Here is a 23994-nt window from a genome sequence, read left to right on the forward strand (position 1 = left end):
TGCCTCAAAACATGTCCTACCAACTGATCCCTTCTTCTACTCAAGTTGTGCCACAAACTTCTCTTCTCCCCAATCCTATTCAATATCTCATCGTTAGTTATGTGATCTACCCATCTAATCTTCAGCATTCTTCTGTAGCACCACATTTCGAAAGCTTCTATTCTCTTCTTGTCCGAACTATTTATCGTCCATGTTTCACTTCCATACATGGCTACACTCCATACAAATACTTTCAGAAACGACTTTCTGACACTTAAATCTATATTCGATGTTAACAAATTTCTCTTCTTCAGAAACTCTTTCCTTGCCATTGCCAGTCTACATTTTATATCCTCTCTACTTCGACCATCATAAGTTATTTTACTTCCTAAATAGCAAAACTCCTTTACTACTTTAAGTGTCTCATTTCCTAATCTAATTCCCTCAGCATCACCCGATTTAATTTGACTACATTCCATTATCCTTGTTTTGCTTTTGTTGATGTTCATCTTATATCCTCCTTTCAAGACACTGTCCATTCCGTTCAACTGCTCTTCCAAGTCATTTGCCGTCGCTGACAGAATTACAATGTCATCGGCGAACCTCAAAGTTTTTACTTCTTCTCCATGAATTTTAATACCTACTCCGAATTTTTCTTTTGTTTCTTTTACTGCTTGCTCAATATACAGATTAAATAACATCGGGGAGATGCTACAACCCTGTCTCACTCCTTTCCCAACCACTGCTTCCCTTTCATGCCCCTCGACTCTTATGACTGCCATCTGGTTTCTGTACAAATTGTAAATAGCCTTTCGCTCCCTGTATTTTACCCCTGAAACCTTCAGAATTTGAAAGAGAGTATTCGAGTACACATTGTCAAAAGCTTTCTCTAAGTCTACAAATGATAGAAACGTAGGTTTGCCTTTTCTTAGTCTTTCTTCTAAAATAAGTCGTAAGGTCAGTATTGCCTCACGTGTTCCAACATTTTTATGGAATCCAAACTGATCCCCCCCGAGGTCTACCTGTTTTTCCATTCGTTTGTAAAGAATTCGCGCTAATATTTCCTAGCTGAGACTTATTAAACTGATAGTTCGGTAATTTTCACATCTGTCAGCACCTGCTTTCTTTGGGATTGGAATTATTATATTCTTCTTTAAGTCTGAGGGCATTTCGCCTGTCTCGTACATCTTGCTCACCAGCTGGTTATGTTTTGTTATGACTGGCTCTCCCAAGGCCGTCGGTAGTTCTAATGGAATGTTGTCTACTCCGGGGGCCTTTTATCAGTGCTCTGTCAAACTCCATACGCAGTATCTTATCTTCCATTTCGTCTTCATCTACATCCTCTACCATTTCCATAATATTGTCCTCATGTACATCGCCCTTGTATAAACCTTCTATATACTCCTTCCACCTTTCTGCCTTCTCTTCTTTGCTTAGAACTGGGTTGCCATCTGAGCTCTTGATATTCATACACGTGGTTCTCTTCTTTCCAAAGCTCTCTTTAATTTTCCTGTAGGCAGTATCTACCTTACCCCTAGTGCGATAAGCTTCTACATCCTTACATTTGTCCTCTAGCCATCCCTTCTTAGCCATTTTGCACTTCCTGTCGATCTCATTTTTGAGACGTTTGTATTCCTTTTTGCCTGCTTCATTTACTGCATTTTTATATTTTCTCCTTTCATCAATTAAATTCAATATTTCTTCTGTTACCCACGGATTTCTAGCAGCCCTCATCGTTTTACCTACTTTATCCTCTGCTGCCTTCACTATTTCATCCCTCAGAGCTACCCATTCTTCTTCTACTGTGTTTCTTTCCCCCATTCCTGTCAATTGTTCCCTTATGCTCTCCTTGAAACTCTGTACAACCTCTGGTTCTTTCAGCTTATCCAGATCCCACGTCCTTAAATTACCACCTTTTTGCAGTTTCTTCAGTTTTAATCTACACGTGATAACCAATAGATTGTGGTCAGAGTCCACATCTGCCCCTGGAAATACCTTACAATTTAAAACCTGGTTCCTAAATCTCTGTCTTAACATTATATAATCTATCTGATACCTCTTACTATCTCCAGGATTCTTCCATGTATACAACCTTATTTTATGATTCTTGAACCAAGTGTTAGCTATGATTAAGTTCTGCTCTGTGCAAAATTCTACCAGGCGGCTTCCTCTTTCATTTCTTATCCCAAATCCATAATCACCCACTATGTTTCCTTCTCTCCCTTTTCCTACAAAATTAGGGATATTATAAATAGTTAGAGCTTCGCCAGACATTTATGTAAACTATAAGTAGTGCGTTGTAGAAACTTACATGGTATTGTTTATGAGATATCAGTATTTTCTAAACTGAAGCATACTGTCATGATATAACCAAAAAGTATAAATTATATGTGATTATTGTAAACACAGATTGACAGTCTTTATGAAAGCATATATCGTCATTAAAATAAATTATTAGCAGCAGCTGTTCAACTGACCACCACATTTTCTAAAAGAACGCCAGCAGTGTTGTATCAGTTTGTAAGACGTGGCAACAGCTTCAAGTCCGCCTTCAGTGCCACAAGGCTCCAGGCCACATGAGTGCTGCTGACAGAGGCTCTGTAGATCAAGCAATGGCGCTTAACGTCACTGAAGACACTGGAAGAAACCAGACCCTACAAATAAATTTATTTAGTGCAGCGCCAAAAATGTGCAGCGTAGGAAGGAGATGGCAGCCGAGGCAGCCATAGGTGAGAGCAGATGTTACGCCTTGTGAAACTTGGCAGCCGTCGCTTACTGCGAGTCGAGCCCGCCAGCTCGCCAGGTGGAAACGGCCAGCACAGGAGCAGCTAAGCAGAGTGAGACACAAGTGTTTCCATACCAGCAAGAGTGGAAGTAATGAGATTTTCACTCTCCAGCGGAGCGTGCGCTGATATGAAACTTCCTGGCAGATTAAAACTGTGTGGCGGACCGAGACTCGAACTCGGGACCTTTGCCTTTCGCGGGCAAGTGCTCTACCAACTGAGCTACCCAAGCACGACTCACACCCCGTCCTCACAGCTTTACTTCCTCCAGTACCTCGTCTCCTACGTTCCAAACTTTACAGAAGCTCTCCTGCGAACCATGCAGGACTAACTCTCCTGAAAGAAAGGAGAGCTTCTGTAAAGTTTGTAAGGTAGGAGACGAGGGACAATATAAGCAATCCCTTGCCGACCACAAAAATCCAAGCCAATGGGAAGAACATTATTTTTTGGTCTAGTCTGTATAGGAGACATTATAGAGATTCTAGGAGTTCCTCAGCTGCAATATAAGCAATCCCTTGCCGACCACAAAAATCCAAGCCAATGGGAAGAACATTATTTTTTGGTCTAGTCTGTATAGGAGACATTATAGAGATTCTAGGAGTTCCCCAGCTGCAGTGACTGCAGTACCTTGTCGTAGACAAAAATAGCTTTCAACACAAGAGGAACATAGACAAACATAGAGTTGGAGAAAATGCTTCAACTGAATTGGACGAATTACTCTCCCACTGAACAACTATTTTATTGGGATAGGAGGGTCAAAGAAACTCCTGTTTTGAGGAATAAATGGATCCTTTTAATTATCTCTCAAAGTGAGAGATTAGAAATGAACGTTTAAGATGAGTGCTCACAATGAGCAGAAAAACCTCGATTATCGTCCAAGGTCTGGCGCAAATTTTAAACTGTCGCCAAAGGTCCACAGCATTACATCCCAGGTTCAATAAATCTGCCTGGTTTGCACTGACATGATTTGAATCCAGTGTATCTTAATTGATTTCATTGTAATTGAGTCATTCATTCTCTTCAGTATATTATATTCATTTCACCTAATTATTGCTTATGTAATGTACTGTTTCTTAAAGCTAGTCATTACATCTGAATAGCGTTTTTAGATTAGCTTATTGTTGTGCCACATAATATCTTATAAAACATTGTTAAAGTAACTTTCACCAGTAGAGAGAGAGAGAGAGAGAGAGAGAGAGAGAGAGAGAGAGAGAGAGGAAAAAAAATTCTGGAACCATGTAGTAAAAAATACTTACAAGTAGAATAATTTTTTTGTTAATGTCCTTAGTTTTCTGACTAAATGATAACATTCAATTGTCTCTTGTTAACATTTCGAAACACAGTAATTTACATATGGCTTAGCAACTCACGATAACACTAGATTATTTTGGACTGAAACATTGTTATTACGGAAGACACTTGTATGTGGTATTTGAGGAATTTTTTTTTAAAAAAAGCTAAGAAATTTTAACTCATGACAGTCATTATTTGAAATGAGCGATTTTTCATGAGGTCCACAAACTGTCCATTAGCGCCAGGAAAATTACTAACGAAACTACCTGTTGTGCCATGTCCTGTCAGCCTACCTGAGTGTAGCGGGAGGCACACCCACACAAGTTGACGCTTCTGCCATTCCCAGCAACCTGACACGTGTAAACTGGATTCCCTCCCACTGTTGGTGGGTGCTTCAACAGTACAGAGTTGCACAGTGCAGATCTGTACATCTTTTAACAGCCAAAACCGAGAAACTGAAGCATGCATACGATTTTTCTAAATGAGCGTAAACTTTCTTTGAGAACGTCTGTAGAATTGGTGCAAGGGATTTTTCGTTCTGGAAGTGATGATGAGGTGACCGCTTGTTAATTAAAGGGAAGGCCCAGAAAAAGCAGAGTAGTAATAAGGGAACGTGGTAGGCCGGGCAAAATATCTTAAAATATCAGTGATCCTGATTCGAAGTGCAATATCAGTAGCGGTAGACCACATCTGTAGAGTAACAAAAATGGTTCAAATGGCTCTTAGCGCTATGGGACTTAACTTCTGAGGTCATCAGTCCCATAGAACTTAGAACTACTTAAACCTAACTAACCTAAAGACATCAAACACATTCATGCCCGAGGCAGGATTCGAACCTGCGACTGTAGCGGTCGCGTGGATCCAGACTAAAGCGCCTAGAACCGCTCGGCCACCCTGGCCGGCTGTAGGTGAACCATCTTGATGGTTGTATACCAATGTGTCTGATTCCAAAGCTTACGACCTGACTCGTTTTTGCATAATTTTTTGATTCTGCGGATGTGAATTTGCCATCTGTAAGTGCTGTGTGTGTTTTAAAGCTAAGTAGCACCGTTATCAGTATTCCATTTAATTGGTCAGGGAGAACAGGTGCACACACCAGATGCACGCAGTGGCGCATCACCTCCAACTGGGCCTCAACTATTAAGAGAATATGGTGGTCAAACTGACATCCAGGCTGTCGGCCACCATACACTCAATCATAACTAACATTTTATGTCTTCATATTTGATGAAGAACATCGAAAAGTATTTCGCAGAGTTATCAGGACACCACGATCCATTTGAGTAGATGAACTGTATGGTTTTCAGTTGAAACAGGAACATTAGCATCTACATGCACTTATAATACTTGTAGAAAAAGAAAGTGAATATTCAATTGATAGGCAGATGTTGCATTTGTCTGCTGTAATATCTCACTTGGCAGAATAATACTGAGAAATTATTTGTAGTTGGCTTAGGTTATAAAGATCTGCTAAATATTACTCCCGATGACATGGAACACACAGTTTGCAGTACCATAATTGTGGGTACTGTGTCTTTGACTCATTGTAGTGAGGCTGTCACATATAAATGAGATGGTGTGTTCCTCAGAATACACATGAGTAGTGCAATGTCTATAGCGTGTTCATGAAGCAAAGATTTATTTGGAGTTTTATTTCGAATGGTAGTCTAGAAGGATGTATGATATATAAATTTATCCTCATAAATTGCAGGATGCTATTGTCTTTAGACACATTGCAGTCACAAGAGCTAAAGTTGAAAACTGAGTGTATGTGGGTACGTGCTTGCGTTTGTGTGTGCATGCATGCAAGTGTGTTTTTGTGTCTGCGTAAGGGAATTCAATTAGTCGTTGTTATATCTGAACTACTTCGATTACATTTTTTTCCTGTTAATCATTAGCTTTCTGTCTTCGCTGGGGCTGTATTGAGAAATTTGCAAAAATAAAAAAGACTTAAATTTATTTCTACCATGACAGGAAGTTATTTTCTAACACCTGGAGATCTGAACTACTTCGATTACATTTTTTTCCTGTTAATCATTAGCTTTCTGTCTTCGCTGGGGCTGTATTGAGAAATTTGCAAAAATAAAAAAGACTTAAATTTATTTCTACCCCTGACAGGAAGTTATTTTCTAACACCTGGAGATGAGATTAGTCTTGAATGTCACAGTTGGAAGTATGAATAGGTTTGCTATAAATGGCAGAATACCATTAGCTGCACGAAGAATCTCTGTTTGGGTCCATGACTGCTTAACAGCAACATTATGAGGTCAAGAAACTCATTTTTGAGGAGCAATACAAGAAAATATGATGACTAAACGACCTGAGAGATGGAAGGCACAAGTTGTTTATAGAGAGTGGATGAAGATTTTGAGCAGTCGATGTAACTGTACACCTGTAAGTTAATATACGGACACTGTATCACTGTTCATGTACATCTACATCTACATGTCTACTCTGCAATTCACATTTAAGTGCTTGGCAGAGGGTTCATCGAACCACAATCATACTATCTCTCTAGTATTCCACTCCCAAACAGCGCGCGGGAAAAACGAACACCTAAACCTTTCTGTTCGAGCTCTGATTTCTCTAATTTTATTTTGATGATCATTCCTATCTATGTAGGTTGGGCTCAACAAAATATTTTCGCATTCAGAAGAGAAAGTTGGTGACTGAAACTTCGTAAATAGATCTTGCCGCGACGAAAAACGTCTTTGCTTTAATGACTTCTATCTCAACTCGCGTATCATATCTGCCACATTCTCTCCCCTATTACGTAATAATACAAAACGAGCTGCCCTTTTTTGCACCCTTTCGATGTCCTCCGTCAATCCCACCTGGTAAGGATCCCACACCGCGCAGCAATATTCTAACAGAGGACGAACGAGTGTAGTGTAAGCTGTCTCTTTAGTGGACTTGTTGCATCTTCTAAGTGTCCTGCCAATGAAACGCAACCTTTGGCTCGCCTTCCCCACAACGGAAGTTGTTCGTAATTTTAACACCCAGGTACTTAGATGAATTGACAGCCTTGAGAATTGTACTATTTATCGAGTAATCGAATTCCAACGGATTTCTTTTGGAACTCATGTGGATCACCTCACACTTTTCGTTATTTAGCGTCAACTGCCACCTGACACACCATACAGCAATCTTTTCTAAATCGCTTTGCAGCTGATACTGGTCTTCGGATGACCTTACTAGACGGTAAATTACAACATCATCTGCGAACAACCTAAGAGAACTGCTCAGATTGTCACCCAGGTCATTTATATAGATCAGGAACAGTAGAGGTCCCAGGACGCTTCCCTGGGGAACACCTGATATCACTTCAGTTTCACTCGATGATTTGCCGTCTATTACTACGAACTGCGACCTTCCTGACAGGAAATCACGAATCCAGTCGCACAACTGAGACAATACCCCATAGCTCCGCAGCTTGATTAGAAGTCGCTTGTGAGGAACGGTGTCAAAAGCTTTCCGGAAATCTAGAAATACGGAATCAACTTGAGATCCCCTGTCAATAGCGGCCATTACTTCGTGCGGATATAGAGCTAGCTGCGTTGCACAAGAACGACGTTTTCTGAAACCATGCTGATTACGTGTCAATAGATCGTTCCCTACGAGGTGATTCATAATGTTTGAATACAGTATGTGCTCCAAAACTCTACTGCAAACCGACGTCAATGATATAGGTCTGTAGTTCGATGGATTATTCCTACCACTCTTCTTAGACACTGGTGCGACCTGCGCAATTTTCCAATCTGTAGGTACAGATCTATCGGTGAGCGAGCGGTTGTATATGATTGCTAAGTAGGGAGCTATTGTATCAGCGTAATCTGAAAGGAACCTAATCGGAATACAATCAGGACCTCAAGCGATTTGAGTTGCTTCGCAACCCCTAAGGTATCTACTTCTAAGAAACTCATGCTAGCAGCTGTTCGTGTTTCAAATTCTGGAATATTCCATTCATCTTCTCTGGTGAAGGAATTTCGGAAAACTGCGTTCAATAACTCCGCTTATAAGTTGCTTGTGAGGAACAGTGTCGAAAGCTTTCCTGAAAATTAGAAATACGGAATCAACTTGAATTTGGAAAATTGTATTTAGTTGTCACTGGACATGTCTGGTTTCGTAACTATTGCAGTTTCCTCTGTAAGTGTGCATCTAGACAAAAGTTTTTAGAACTTACCTTTTCTGCACAGGAGCCTCCCTGCAGAGGTGAAGGGCAGGAGGCTGATCCAGGCAGCTAAGGAGGGGAGAGTCAGCGAGCTGCAGAGTTTGCTGGCAGCTGGTGCAGATCTGGAGGCGAGGGACGATGACAATTTCAGGAAAACTGCCCTGCTCTGGACAGCAGAGCTGGGGTACGCGGCGGCTGCGAGGTGTCTCCTGCGGGCCGGAGCGGAGGTCGACGCCAGGGACGGCGTCTTTCAGGCCACGCCCCTGCACTGGGCTGCGAGGGAGGGCCACGCGGCAGTGGCTCGGCAGCTGCTCGAGGCCAGGGCAGACGCAGACGCCAGGAACCACATCCGCACCACGCCGCTCCTCCTGGCGGCAGAGCACGGCCACCTGTCTCTGGTGCGACTGCTGCTGGCGCACTCCTCCTACCACAGCGCGAAGAACCAGCACGGCTGGACACCACTGCACTTCGCGGCGCGGAATGGCCATGCAGAGATGGCAAGTACGCTGCTGGAAGCGGGGGCCGACAAGGGGGCCAGAAACGGCGACGGGAAAACGCCGCTGGACCTCGCCAGGGAGAACAGCCACCAGCAACTTATCGATCTGTTAACATGATGTCCGACAGACATCTGTGGACTGAAATGAAAGCTTACATGTTTTTCAGTATTTTTCAAATAAATGATATAAAAATCTTAATCACGAAATCTGTCTTTGTACCCATGTACTGAGGTACATTTCCCAGATTTTCACGTCTCGCCAGACGCGTAAAAGTCATTTAGTAGAATTTTTTATACGAATATTAAGTCATGCCATTCGTTTTTGACGTGGTGCATGTTTTTTATTATATTATAAGAAATACTTACAAATGTTAAGGTTTCTCAAACCGAAAACATGTTCCAAGGTACACCCTAGTAGTGGACGTAAGTGCTATCCTGAAACTTAGAAGCAATTCAGTCAAGAAATTCTCATAAGTTCCGCATTTAAGAAAGCAGTTGACAGATGTGAAATTTACCGAACTATCAATTTAATAAGTCACAGTTGCAAAATACTAACACGAATTCTTTACAGACGAATTAAAAAACTGGTAGAAGCTGACATCGGGGAAGATGAGTTTGGATTCCGTAGAAATTATGCCACACGTGAGGCAATAGTGACCTTACGACTTAGAAGAAAGATTATGGAAAGGCAAACCTACGTTTCTAGCATTTGTAGACTTAGAGGAAGCTTTTGACAATGTTGACTGGAATACTCTCTTCCAAATTCTAAAGGTGGCGAGGGTGAAATACAGGGAGCGAAAGGATATTTACAATTTGTACAGAAACCAGATGGCAGCTATAAGAGTCGAAGGATATGAAAGGGAAGCAGTGGTTGGGAAGGGAGTGAGACAGGGTTCTAGCCTCTACCCAAAGTTATTCAATCTGTATATTGAGCAAGCAGTAAAGGAAACAAAAGAAAAATTCTGAGTAGGTATTAAAATCCACGGAGAAGAAATAAAAACTTTGAGGTTCGCCGATGACATTGCAATTCTGTCAGACACAGCAAAGGATTTGGAAGAACAGTTGAACGGAATGGACATTGTCTTGAAAGGAGGATATAAGATGAACACCAACAAGAGCAAAACGAGGATAATGGAATGTAATCGACTTAAGTCGGGTGATGCTAAAGGCAATTAGATTAGGAAGTGAGACACTTAAAGTAGTAAAGGAGTTTTGCTGTATGGGGAGCAAAATAACTGACGATGGTCGAAGTAGAGAAATGTAGACTGGCAATGGTAAGGAAAGCGTTTCTGAAGAAGAGAAATTTGCTAACATCGAGTATAGATTTAAGTGTCAGGAAGTCGTTTCTGAAAGTATTTGTATGGAGTGTAGCCATGTATGGAAGTGAAACATGGACGATAAATAGTTTGGACAGGAAGAGAATCGAAGCTTTCGGAATGTGGTGCTACAGAAGAATGCTGGAGATTAGATGGGTAGATCACATAGCTAATGAGGAGGTTGGTTGGTTGGATTGGGGAAGGAGACCAGACAGCGAGGTCATCGGTCTCATCGGATTTGGGAAGGATGGGGAAGGGAGTCGGCGGTGCCCTTTCAAAGGAACCATCCCGGCATTTACCTCGAGCGATTTAGAGAAATCACAGGAAACCTAAATCAGGATGGCCGGACGCGGGATTGAACCGTCGTCCTCCCGAGTGCGAGTCCAGTGTAATGATGAAGTACTGAATAGAATTGGGGAGAAGAGGAGTTTGTGGCTCAACTTGACGAGAAGAAGGGACCGGTTAGTAGTACACGTTCTGAGGCATCAAGGGATCACAAATTTAGCATTGGAGGGCAGCGTGGAGGGTAAAAATCGTAGAGGGAGACCAAAAGATGAATACACTAAGCAGATTCAGAAGGATGTAGGTTGCAGTAGGTACTGGGAGATGAAGAAACTTCCACAGGGTTGGATAGCATGGAGAGCTGCATCAAACCAGTCTCAGGACTGAAGACCACAACAACAATAACAACACCGCATTTAATAATGTATCTGCTACATTATTAGTTTATTACACTCTAAAAATGAATAAGAAAGACAATGTTAAGAACAGGATTTATTAAAGTGCAACTACACATTAAATACTTTTGAAATAGTGCACTACTGTCCAGTAAAATTGCTACACCACGAAGATGACAAGCTACAGACACGACATTTAACCGACAGGAAGAAGATGCTGTGATATGCAATTGATTGGCTTTCCAGAGGATTCACACAAAGTTGCCGCCGGTGGTGACACCTACAACGTGCTGACATGAGGAAAGTTTCGATTTCTCATACACAAACAGCAGTTACTGGCGTTGCTTGGTGAAACGTTGTTGTGATGCCTCGTGTAAGGAGGAGAAATGCGTACCATCACGTTTCCGACTTTGATAAAAGTTGAATTGTAAGAATTGTAGCCTATCGTGACTGCGGTTTATCATATTGCGCATTGCTGCTCGCTTTGGTCGAGATCCAATGACTGTTAGCAGAATATGGAATCGGTGGGTTCAGGAGGGTAATACGAAACGCCGTGCTGGATACCAACGGTCTCGTATCACTAGCAGTCGATATGACAGGCATCTTATCCGCATGGCTGTGACGGATTGTACAGCCACGTCTCGATCACTTCGTCAACAGATGAGGACGTATGCGAGACAACAACCATCTGCACGAACAGTTCGTCAACGTTTGCAGCAGCATGGACTATCAGCTCGGAGACCATGGCTGCGGTTACCCTTGACGCTACATCACAGACAGGAGCGCCTGCAATGGGTGCACGAATGGCAAAACGTCATTTTTTCGGATGAATCCAGGTTCTGTTTACAGCGTCATGATGGTCGCCTCCGTGTTTGGCGACATCGTGGTGAACGCACATTGGAAGCGTGTGTTCGTCATCGCCATACTGGCGTATCATCCGCCGTGATGGTATGGGGTGCCATTGGTTACACGTATCGGTCACCTCTTGTTCGCATTAATGGCACTTTGAACAGTGGACGTTACATTTCAGATGTGTTACGACCCGTGGCTGTACCCTTCATTCGATCCCTGCGAAACCGTACATCAGGATAATGCACGACCGCATGTAGCAGGTCCTGTACGGGCCTTTCTGCATACAGAAAATGTTCGACTGCTGCCCTGGCCAGCACATTCTCCAGATCTCTCACAATTGAAAACCTCTGGTCGATGGTGGACTAGCAACTGGCTCGTCACAATACGCCAGTCATTACTCTTGATGAACTATGGTATGGTGTTGAAGTTGCATGGGCAGCTGTACCTGTACACTCCATCCAAGCTCTATTTGACTCAATGCCCAGGTGTATCAAGGCCGTTATTACGGCCAGAGGTGATTGTTCTAGGTACTGATTTCTCAGGATCTATGCACCCAAATTACGTGAAAATATAATCACATGTCAGTTCTAGTATAATATATTTTTCAAATGAATACCCGTTTATCATCTACGTTTCTTCTTGGTGTAGCAATTGTAATGGCCAGTAGTGTAACTATTGCGAACAGTTAAGTCACTAAAAAAAGTCAGATCATTTGCAAATACCACGTGTTCCATTCTAGTAGCCCTGCAACCTTTCCTTGGTAACGGATGCTGCACCATTGGAAAATTATGATTTAACTCACCACAAATTATGTAACTAGTTCTAAAAATATACTGAATGTTACAGGCAATAAAACTCTGTACATGAAAAATTTACAGTATATTTCAAATAGCTTTAATATATTATAAACAACTTAGACATGCGAACACCTAACTGTTTGCAAATGTTGCATAAATCACATCCCCATTTCTGAGAACTTCACAAAATGGAGGAAACTGCTTATTCTGGTCTCTACTGTGCATTTCCTCTTGTAAATCTGAAATCAGTTGCTAAATTGAAGTACTAACCAAAAAACACCATGTGTTCCCAGGTACACTCTCGCTATACGTAAGTACGTAAGTATGATCACAACAAGAGCGAAAGGTACGTACGAAATTACGTAACTGACTAGATGCAAGCTTCCTTTTTTGGAAGCTCAACGAAAAGCAAAAAATCCTCTATTATTAAGAAACACCAATATTTTGCAATATTTGTTTGCTGAAAAGTACTTAGCATATCATGGTTTGTGCCGTGTGAAAGTACTGTAACTTTCCCTACACCCAGATTAATGCCATATAAGCTCTGAAATTTGAATGCAAATTACTTTTGTATCTCCTGTTCGGATCATGCTGTTATTTGTGTGTGGGTAAAGTGTGATGTCATTGGAAATATTCACTCCACATTATTTTTTAACCTAGACCAAATTTACTCATGTCTCTGCAGTACAGATGGTGTGATAGCTAGTGTGTTTATTTACAATGTTATGTTGATAGCAATATTCACATCAAGTTACCTACTTATAATCTGAAACCATGTCAGCACATGTGAGGTAGAAGGACCATCGCTATCACATTACAGAGTCACTCAGCGAATTTTCCCTCTTCCAAATTTTCCTCGTGTTCATCTAAACTACATTTCCGTCAGCAACGCGTCACAGCACGAGAGTGTCTGTACTTTGTTTGACGGTATTGCTTGAATGAAATTTAATATAATCACACATAACTAAATTTATTGGTAATTCATAAGTTTCTTCATTCCTTATAAAACTACAAAAACCCTTTTAAATTATTTTTCCCACGTAAGTCTTAGTGCCACTTTTATAGTTTAATAATTAATACTATTGTGCTAATTGCACAATTTTCAAAGAAACTATCTGAGTAACCTGTAGGTTGATGATTATGTAACAGTAACAAAAATAAAAAATTGAATAATAGAAAAATTCACTGCACGGAGCATTGAAAGCTGATGTTGGTTGTTAACCATATGATTTGCACGTAATCGAATAATGGTGATATATACTTACCACCTAGGTTTTTGTATCTTTCATTCACCTTTTGAAAATACAATTTGATGCTCTATAAACTTTCTGCTATAAAATTTTATAGCAACGAAACAACTATTTCTGAAAAATCTTAATTATCTCCCTGTCTTAAAGAAATGTCAGGACTATTTAATGAAATAGCAGGGTTTTGGTGCTCAGTTGACGCAAAATTTAGTGCTCGGCAGTTTTGGTAACTTTGGCTTTTTTCATTAAACACTTAGTTTCGGAGGAATGTTAAAAAGCAGAAAAAATCCAAAATTTCGGTGGTTTTCTTTTCATCACAGCTGAAATTCTATTCGAAATCGGTACCAACTCGGATTATTCATATCGGAGCACTACATCAGTGATAAAACCGTTTCCAGATTTACACTAATTTTCAGTAAGCAGAACTTTAATGTTTTTGGCGTAAGAAGTCTGCCCTAGTGTACTAAATGTGAGCAAGTACGTAACTCAGCTACGGTTCGTGTGTTCCGGTGTCATACCGAGTGCTCAAAATGTTGATCTCGAGCATTGCTACGCGCTATAAAGTTATTGTGAAGAAATAACATTGAATGTTCAGTTTCCTCTGGAATTAACGGCGGGAAGGGACCGTGTTACAAGGCATTTCATGCAAGTTCCTTCCTAGACCTCTTGTTTCAGTTTTCGCTATAGGTAAAAGTATAGAACTGTTAAGTTTGGTGAGTGTTCATATCATTTTCCATTTGCTGAATTACAATTCCAGTGCTCTCCAGATGTTTTGTTAAGAGGCTCTGCCATTGATGTACTTTCACCAAAGGGGACGCGGTTTCATAGATTTCAAGTCCACACGGTTCTATGACCAGCTTATAGAGTCGATCTGGGTCGACCCCCTGGCGAGCCGCAAAACAAACAGTCTTACTTAAGCGATTGCAAACGAGTGCTCGGCCCGTTCTGTAACCTGTATTAGTGTTTATCAAATTCTTGTCGGGTTTGCAGAAAAATCAAACTGCCATCTGAGGACAACATTTCAGCGGACCACCTGGCCACCATCATCAGGTGAGAAAAGCTATGCTGCTCTCGCCGATAACTATTTCCACTCGGAAATGACTGCAGCTTTATATACATCGAAAGTACAACAGCGCATGCGCTAGATGCAGTGCGCAGTCGCTCAATCATTCCTGCTGCCCCTGGCGCGAAAAAGAGTTGCAGAGCCTCCCGTGGTGGATACTGTTGAAAACGAAATATCGCTACAAATTTATTCATAGCCAGCAAATTCAGATGGCGTTGTTTCTTCATGTCTAATATACCGGATTCCACGTTTTACTTAGGGGGTATCTATTATCACGATTAATGATATTATCTGCTAGTCTGATTTTGACAGATTCTTTTAAAACAGAATCACAATACCGAGAAGCATTTCCAACTACTTGTGTCTCGTTGTATAGCATCCTGTGTCCCTCTGAAAGGCAATGCTCAGCCACCGCAGATTTATCTGGTTGTAATACTCGCGTATGGCGATGATATTCAATACACCTGTCTTTGACGATACGAATAGTTTGGCCAATGTACATTTTGTTGCACTCACAAGGTATTTTGCAAACGCCAGATTTCCGCAAACCTAAATCATCTTTGACAGAGCCAAGAAGTGCTCGAATCTTAGCTGTTGCGCGAAAGTCACATCTGATTTTTCCTCAAATGTCTACCTATCTTGGTGGACATATTCCCAGAATATGGAAGAAAAGCCACAGACCGAAAGGTGTCTTCAGAAGGTTTAGGTAAAGGTCCAAACTCAAAAGCACGTCGAATTTGTCGGTCCACATAGCCTTTATTATTGAACACGTCTTTAAGATGTTGCTGCCCCTGCGGTAAATTTTCAGCATCCGAGACAGCATATGCTCGTTTAACCAAGGTCCGAAGGACTGCTGTAGGTTGAAAATGTGGGTGGCAGCTGGTAGCATGTAAATACCTGTCGGTATGAGTCGGTTTCCTGTAAACACTGTGTCCAAGATTTCCGTCTTCTTTTCTAAAACTAGTACATTCAGTAAAGGTAACTTTCCCTCCTTTTCAATTTCCATTATGAATTTGATGTTCGGATGAAGACAATTACAATGGTTCAAATGGCTCTGAGCACTATGGGACTCAACTGCTGTGGTCATTAGTCCCCTAGAACTTAGAACTACTTAAACCTAACTAACCTCAGGACATCACACACATCGATGCCCGAAGCAGGATTCGAACCTGCGACCGTAGCAGTCGCACGGTTCCGGACTGCGCGCCTAGAAGCGCGAGACCACCGCGGCCGGCAATTAAAATGGTCCAATAACCGGTGCAAAGAGTATATTCCATGTGGCCAAACAAGAAATATATCTTCAACATATCTCAGAAAACATGAAGGCTTCAACAAAGATGTTTTCAGGGCCATATCCTCAAAGTCCTCCATAAAAAATTAGCAGCTATGGGGGGTAAAGGACTCTCCATAGCCACACCGTCGGTTTGTTGAAATTACTTGTCATCAAATAAAAAATAGGTGGACTTCAGAACATGTCGGCAGAGATTCATCATTTCCATATCAAAGTTTTTCATTAATTAAAATCAATGACTCTTCCAGAGGGACCCGAGTAAAAAGTGACGCCACATCAAAACTAACAAGTAAATCAGAGGCACCAAGATGAAGCAACTTTAAACTCTGAATAAAATCCATGGAGTTAGAACTATGGTGTTCACATTTATCCACATGAGGGCTTTGAACCTACGCTAAATATTTATCCAAGTGGTAAGTTCGTGCACCCAAATTAGAAAACAATAGGGCGCAATGGGACTCAATCTTTATGGACCTTTGGCAAACCGTATAGGTGGAACGGTCGCACAAGGACGTAGTTTTTTGATAGTGTCCTCAGGTAAGGATCTCTTCCTCAGACGTGAAATCGTAGTCCGTTTTATGCGATCCGTGAGATTCTTCTGTACTATACAGTATGACGGATCCTTAAGTAAATCATACATCTTATTCACATAATCTGCCTTTGAGATTAAAACTGTAGCATCACCTTTTTTCCGCTGGTAAAATTAACAATTCAGGGTGCTCTCTAATCTACCCAATGGCTGTTTGTTCAGCTGAAGACATGTTGTGAGAAACATCCTGTCTAATCTCTTCCGCCTGTTCTTTCGGAAGACGAAACACAGCTCGTTCAACAGAAGAAATGAATTTCATGGTGGGAATGCTTCTAGGCGTGGGTGCGAGGTTTAAACCTTTTTCCAACACTGACACCGTGACACCATCCAGTTCCTTACTTGTAAGATTAATCACAGTCCGTCGACAAGTATCGTTTCCCGATATCAAAAGTTGACGACAAAGACTTTGAAGTGTAGAGCACTGCCTACTAGAGGCACTCCTGTGCACCCAATCTGATAAGGCCCAGGAAGAGAGATCAACCCACTCCCAAGATATTATACATGGAAGTGAAGAAATCTCCAAGTGAAGATAAAATAATTCTTCGGATATAATACCCAATCGCCTACGAGTAAAACGGATGCGTTCGCTAACTAAAGCTGTCGACACACGGGCCGTGCTGTCGAAGGTTAACGTTGAGCGTGCCAAGTTCAACGTGCTGCTGAACGCTCAGGAACGATGCGAGTTGTGCACACGGTACGTGGGCCCCAACGTGGTAAACGCGATCCCAATCGCAATTCACTCCAGCGGCAGTTGAGGGATGTTTCTAGTTCGTAAATCACACTGTTTACTCAACGAACGTGCGTAAAATTAGCTCTATTAAAACGCACACTTCCTCCATCGTCCACGAAAAGGAAAGTACCATGTCCGATCAATAAGAACACAGGCTTATAAAAGTTCCATTACAAACAGCGCGGTACGGATTTGTAATACTTCTCTGCATCAGATAAAGATTATTTCATTGTTCCCACATTTTAGTAAAACCCCAATCTCAGTCTTACTTGATCACTGTTTCTACCCAGTAGCAGAATCTTTGCAACATGTGAATTACGAAGCGTAAAAGAAAAAGGAGCCTCTTTATACAAGTAGCGCAAGTTGTCCTGTAGATTAAGCCAAACCAACATAGTCACCCCTCAAAAAAAAAGGTGAACTTATATTTACATAACATCAAATATTATAGCGTATACTTACATTTAACTAATAATATAGTATCAGAACCAAATAAAAACGCGAATGTTAGGAAAAAAAAAATTGGAAGTGTTAGGGCGCCAACCACCGCCCCAACAAAACCTCACTTGTCGACAGAGAAGCTATCCATTAACCTAAACCAACAACTCCAGTAGTGATACTAACCATAGTGTCTTACCGATTGCTAAAATATTTAATCGTACATAATTATGTTCAATTATAACTAATTGCACCAAGAACAATGCGTGTTTGGTGGATCTTCAGTGTGTCGCTGCCTTCAATAGCCTACTCTCATAATACGCAAGTTACAATAATTCTTTTGCCATGAATATGATGTTTCTCATTAGTTTATTCAAACGAATAACACAATTAATAACTAACAGTGATTTTCATTTTGCTGGTGCTCAGAAACGGCATATACAGGGTGAGCTACCTAACATTACCGCTGGATATATTGCGTAAACCACATCAAATACTGACGAATCGATTCCACAGGCCGAATGTGAGGAGAGAGGCTAGTGTAATTGGTTAATACAAACCATACAAAAATGCACAGAAGTATGTTTTTTAACACAAACCTACGTTCTTTTAAATGGAACCCCTTAGTTTTGTTAGCACATCTGAACATATAAACAAATACGTAATCAGTGCCGTTTGTTGCATTGTAAAATGTTAATTACATCCGGAGATATTGTAACCTAAAGTTGACGCTTGAGTACCACTCCTCCGCTGTTCGATCGTGTGTATCGGAGAGCACCGAATTATGTAGGGATCCAAAGGGAACGGTGATGGACCTTAGGTACAGAAGAGACTGGAACAGCACATTACGTCCACATGGTAACACCTTTTTATTAGTCTTTTTCACTGACGCACATGTACATTACCATGAGGGGTGAGGTACACGTACACACGTGGTTTCCGTTTTCAATTACGGAGTGGAATAGTGTGTGTCTCGACATGTCAGGCCAATAGATGTTCAATGTGGTGGCCATCATCTGCTGCACACAATTGCAATCTCTGGCGTAATGAATGTCGTACACGCCGCAGTACATCTGGTGTAATGTCGCCGCAGGCTGCCACAATACGTTGTTTCATATCCTCTGGGGTTGTAGGGACATCACGGTACACATTCTCTTTTAATGTGCATCACAGAAGGAAGTCCAGAGGTGAAAGGAGAACGAGCTGGCCAACTTATGCGTCCTCCACGTTCTACGAAACGCCCGTCGAACATCCTGTCAAGGGTCAGCCTAGTGTTAATTGTGGAATGTGCAGGTGCAGCATCATGCTGATACCACATACGTCGACGCGTTTCCACTGGGACATTTTTGAGCAACGTTGGCAGATCATTCTGTAGAAACGCGATGTAGGTTGCAGCTGTTTGGGCCCCTGCAATAAAGTGAGGACCAATGAGGTGGTCGCCAGTGATTCCGCACCATACATTTACAGTCCACGGTCGCTGTCACTCTACCTGTCTGAGCCAGCGAGGATTGTCCACGGACCAGTAATGCATGTTCCGTAGATTCACTGCCCCGTGGTTTGTGAAACGTGCTTCATCGGTAAACAGGTAGAACTGCAACGCATTCTCTTTTAATGCCCATTGACAGAATTGCATTCGATGATTAAAGTCATCACAATGTAATTGCTGATGTAGCGACGCATGAAACGGGTGAAAGCGGTATGCGCATGACACTACTTTGACCCAGTCCACCGGCTCTCGCAATGTCCCGTGTACTCATGTGTGGGTTCATGGCAACAGCAGCTACCACGCCAACTGCACCCGCTTCTCCTGTGATGGGCCTGTTACGGACCCGTTTGCCTGCTACGACCATACCTGTTGCATACAGTTGGGGGTAGATGTTTTGCAATGTGCGGCACGTTGGATGCTCTCTGTCCGGGTACCGTTCTGGATACACCCTGCAGGCTTCAGCTGCATTTCGTCGACACTCGCCATAGATGAGTATCATCTCCGCCTTTTCAGAGTTCGAATACACCATGGTCACAGTTCCTACAACACTACACCATCACAGACGTCTGGTAACACGGTGTACTACAGTTGGTCTGCGTCCGGAGATGAATGCAGAATAACAATAGCAGCAAGCGATACATGCGGACACTGCGACAGCTAGACTAAACCACAACAGTGCACTACAGCCGCACTCGTAAACACGGTCGTCATCGTAAACATGTCCCTGCAGGTGCTGCTCGCCGACCGTGGCCAGTGTTTGTTACAACACGCAACTGAACGTCGGAGGTTTCAAGCGTCAACTTTAAGTTACAATATCTCCGGATGTAACTAACATTTTAGAATGCAACAAATGGCACTGATTACGTATTTGTTTACATGTTCAGATGTGCTAACAAAACTAACTTGGTTCCATTTTTTAAAAAAAACGTAGGTTTGTGTTAAAAAACATACTTCCGTGCATTTTTGTATGGTTTGTATTAACCAATTACACTAGCCCCTCTCCTCACGTTCGGTCTGTGGAATCGGTTCGTCAGTATTTGATGAGGTTTACGAAATATATCCAGCGGTAACGTTAGGTGACTCACCCTGTATATATATAGTTTTGAAATGAACGCCAATATGGCGCCTCACAACTCTGTACTGAAGGGAGACGGCGAGCGTCTGACGTAGGTGGCGTTGTGCTGTCTCATTGGTCAACGCTCAGACGCACACTCAAAATATCTGACATGCCAGCTATTGCTCTGCACTTTCGGAAAGACTCCCGAACGTGCTATTCCACGCTATGACGTCAGAAACTCGGCACGCTCAACGCTCCACGTTCGGATGCACGGTCCGTGTACCGACAGCCAAACTAGCTTGCCTCTTAATACCATCGGCCGGCCGCGGTGGCCGAGCGGTACTAGGCGCGCAGTCCGGAACCGTGCGACTGATACGGTCGCAGGTTCGAATCCTGCCTCGGGCATGGATGTGTGTGATGTCCTTAGGTTAGTTAGGTTTAAGTAGTTCTAAGTTCTAGGGGACTGATGACCACAGGAGTTGAGTCCCATAGTGCTCAGAGCCATTTGAACTTGATACTATTGGCCGCTTTTGTATTTACGTAATGGACAAACCTGGCAAATTTTGGTATAATACCTTCGCCACGACATCTCAGTAAATAACCGGTTATCAGTCATATGTTCGTTGTGTCTTATGTGTTTCTCTATAAAGTACTACGTTCCACAACTCGTGTTTGTTCATGTTATAGCAAACTTGGCAACAAGGATGCGGTACATTTTCTTCTTCGTGTTAAGGCCAGTGTAAAGTCACCGGACAAACGTCTCGGCGGAAGAAACACTCGAGCGCGTCCCTGCCCAGCGGCGAGCTGTCGCGTAACAACTGCAGGCCCACGGCGCCGCTCTGCTTGTTCGTTGCAGGACACTGTCGCCTCACTACATCCCTTGTCCCTTCCGACACACGATGAATTGGCTGAAGATTTGGACCACGCGACCTTCTGCGGTCGCAGGTTCGAATCCTGCCTCGGGCACGGATGTGTGTGATGTCCGTAGGTTAGTCAGGTTTAAATACAGTAGAGCGCCGATTGTCCGAAGTAATTGGGGGACATGGGTGTTCGGAAAACTCGTTTGTTCGGATAATCGAACTGTACATGTTTATTTGTCAAAAAGAAGTACTGTACAGTAAATTTATTCATAAAAACAGGCATCTCTTTTAGTATTACATACAAAGGCAACTTCAGTAAGAATGTATTGTATGTGGCACAGTTTATTAAACAAAAATATACACATATTACATACGCATTTTGCTTGAACAATACACACGGTATACAATATTAACGTTTAAAAAAATCCTTTATTTTGGTCTGTCTAAGCAAGCCTACACGCTTACGAGCAGCTAAGTCACGTACTTTTTTCATTATAGATATTTGAAACTGGTCACTTTCATCTTGGGCTTCAAACCATCGCAAGGCAGTATCTAAACAAGTGAACGCCTCAGAAGATGTTGGTATACTTTCATCTTCACTTTCTGGAGCAATGATTGACGAGATGCTGGCGGCGTCATCTTTATCAGTGACGACGTTTACAATCTCACTGTCCTGCATGATTTCGTGTCCTGGATCTGCATCATCGATATTCATCCATTCATGAACGTCTTCTTCATCACATTCGTGGCAATATATTTCTTTTAGCATACCGATAATTTCGGACATATAATTCTGTTCGTCATTTTTAATCATACCTTGTGAAGTTTCACCTGTGTCCAAAATTTTATTCCAGGCTTTCTTCAAATTCTCTTCCTTTACGCTAACAGGTGCGAGCGAGTACACAGTTCGGTTAAGCGGTCGTTCGGTTGACCGACGTTCGTATAATCGACGCTCTACTGTAGTTCTAAGCTCTGGGGGAGTTATGGCCTCAGAAGTTAAGTCCCTAGTGCTCAGAGCCATTTGATGATTTAGATAGGGTTACGCTAACATTTCCAGATTTTTTGTTTGTGTGGGCGATTCAAACCTGTGCAAGGCTTTCTTTATTTCTTGGCTTACGCCGCACGTTTATCAGTTGTTGTGCCAACTTGCGCCTTTTGAGAACGGGTCTGCTTATTATTTGACGAAATGTGCAAGTTTCTCTCAAACTGTTACTGTGACAAAACGCATATCAGTCGGACACGCGTTGAATTTTATCATTGTCAGTGATGCCAGACACGTCTTCCAAAGCCAGGGGTGCGGATTTGCAAGGGTTGAGCCGTCGTTGTAAATTTGAGGCTGTTACTTGTCACTAACAATGCGCTGATCGCACGGTGTGTGATGTTATTATTCGTCTGGCCCCGGGTAGGGTAGTCCGTCAAGAAGCAATTTGATGGGAGAACCAGACATTTACGGATGTGCTCAATACAACATAGCGCAGCACTTTGGAGTGCCATGTGAAGCCAGCCATGAGATTGCGACTTGTATCAGAAGTTGGTCGTTGAGCTCCTGTTTGGCACGCTGCAGGTGTTCAGGACGACAGGGAAACCGCCTCAGTAGTACAGTCTAAGACTTGGCGTCGCATGGGGCAGCATCGTTGCGGCTACAAGAGCAACACGCCGCGTCACAACAGGACCCACGTCACCCCCCTCCGTCTTACCCGTACAAGTGTGCTGTGTGCCCTAGGCGGTGGGCTGTTCGCAACAAGTGTGGAAAGAAAACTGGCCCTGAGCGCTATGGGACTTAACATATGACGTCATCAGTCCCCTAGAACTTAGACTACTTAAACCTAACTAACCTAAGGACATTCATGACCGAGGCAGGATCCTGCGACCGTAGCAGTAGCGCGTTCCGGACTAAAGCGCCAAGAACCACTCGGCCACAGCGGCCGGCTATGGAAAGAAAGACCGCACTGCATCGGTGTGTATCTCCTCTTCAAATGTGGTGGACACATCAGTAACGATGGACACAAACTGTATATCTACAATGACTGTCTCCCTGAGGGAATGGTTTATTGACTTGTGTGTATTTAACAAACCGATAAAAATCCAAGTGAATACCGGACCTGCAGTTACATTAGTAAACGCACAAACGTATCTGGACTTGGGCTGGGCTCCCCGCCCCCTCCCCTCCCCTCCCCCCCACCTCCTCACACAGGTTTCACAGAAGTTGGTTAGCTACAATAAACAACAGTTTCCAACTATAGGTCAACGCTCTGCTCTGCTCCAGAATCTTACAGAAGGCAATTGAATCTCAATGTAGACAAGTGTAATGTGCTGAGAATTCATAGAAAGATAGATCCCTCATCATTTAGCTACAAAATAGCAGGTCAGCAACTGGAAGCAGTTAATTCCATAAATTATCTGGGAGTGCGCATTAGGAGTGATTTAAAATGGAATTATCATATAAAGTTGATCGTCGGTAAAGCAGATGCCAGACTGAGATTCATTGGAAGAATCCTAAGGAAATGCAATCCGAAAACAGAGGAAGTAGGTTACAGTACGCTTGTTCGCCCACTTCTTGAATACTGCTCAGCAGTGTGGTATCCGTACCAGATAGGGTTGATAGAAGAGATAGAGAAGATCCAACGGAGAGCAGCGCGCTTCGTTACAGGATCATTTAGTAATCGCGAAAGCGTTACGGAGATGATAGATAAACTCCAGTGGAGGCCTCTGCAGGAGAGACGCTCAGTAACTCGGTACGGGCTTTTGTTAAAGTTTCGAGAACATACCTTCACCGACGAGTCAAGCAGTACATTGCTCCCTCCTACGTATATCTCGCGAAGAGACCATGAGGATAAAGTCAGAGAGATAAGAGCCCACACAGAAGCATACC

General features: G+C 42.6%; 1 protein-coding gene across 1 annotated transcript in view; it reads left to right on the plus strand.

The window, feature by feature from the left end:
• Positions 1–8921, plus strand: part of LOC126291924 (uncharacterized) — a 256225-nt gene extending 247304 nt beyond the window's left edge. The window contains exon 8 of the mRNA XM_049985657.1: positions 8252–8921. Within this exon, the coding sequence (XP_049841614.1) occupies positions 8252–8840 (589 nt within the window). The 3' untranslated portion in view covers positions 8841–8921. The remainder of the gene's footprint in view (positions 1–8251) is intronic.
• Positions 8922–23994: the final 15073 nt, after the last annotated feature.

The sequence above is a fragment of the Schistocerca gregaria genome, chromosome 9, assembly GCF_023897955.1.
Source record: "Schistocerca gregaria isolate iqSchGreg1 chromosome 9, iqSchGreg1.2, whole genome shotgun sequence".
Classification (NCBI taxonomy): domain Eukaryota; kingdom Metazoa; phylum Arthropoda; class Insecta; order Orthoptera; family Acrididae; genus Schistocerca; species Schistocerca gregaria.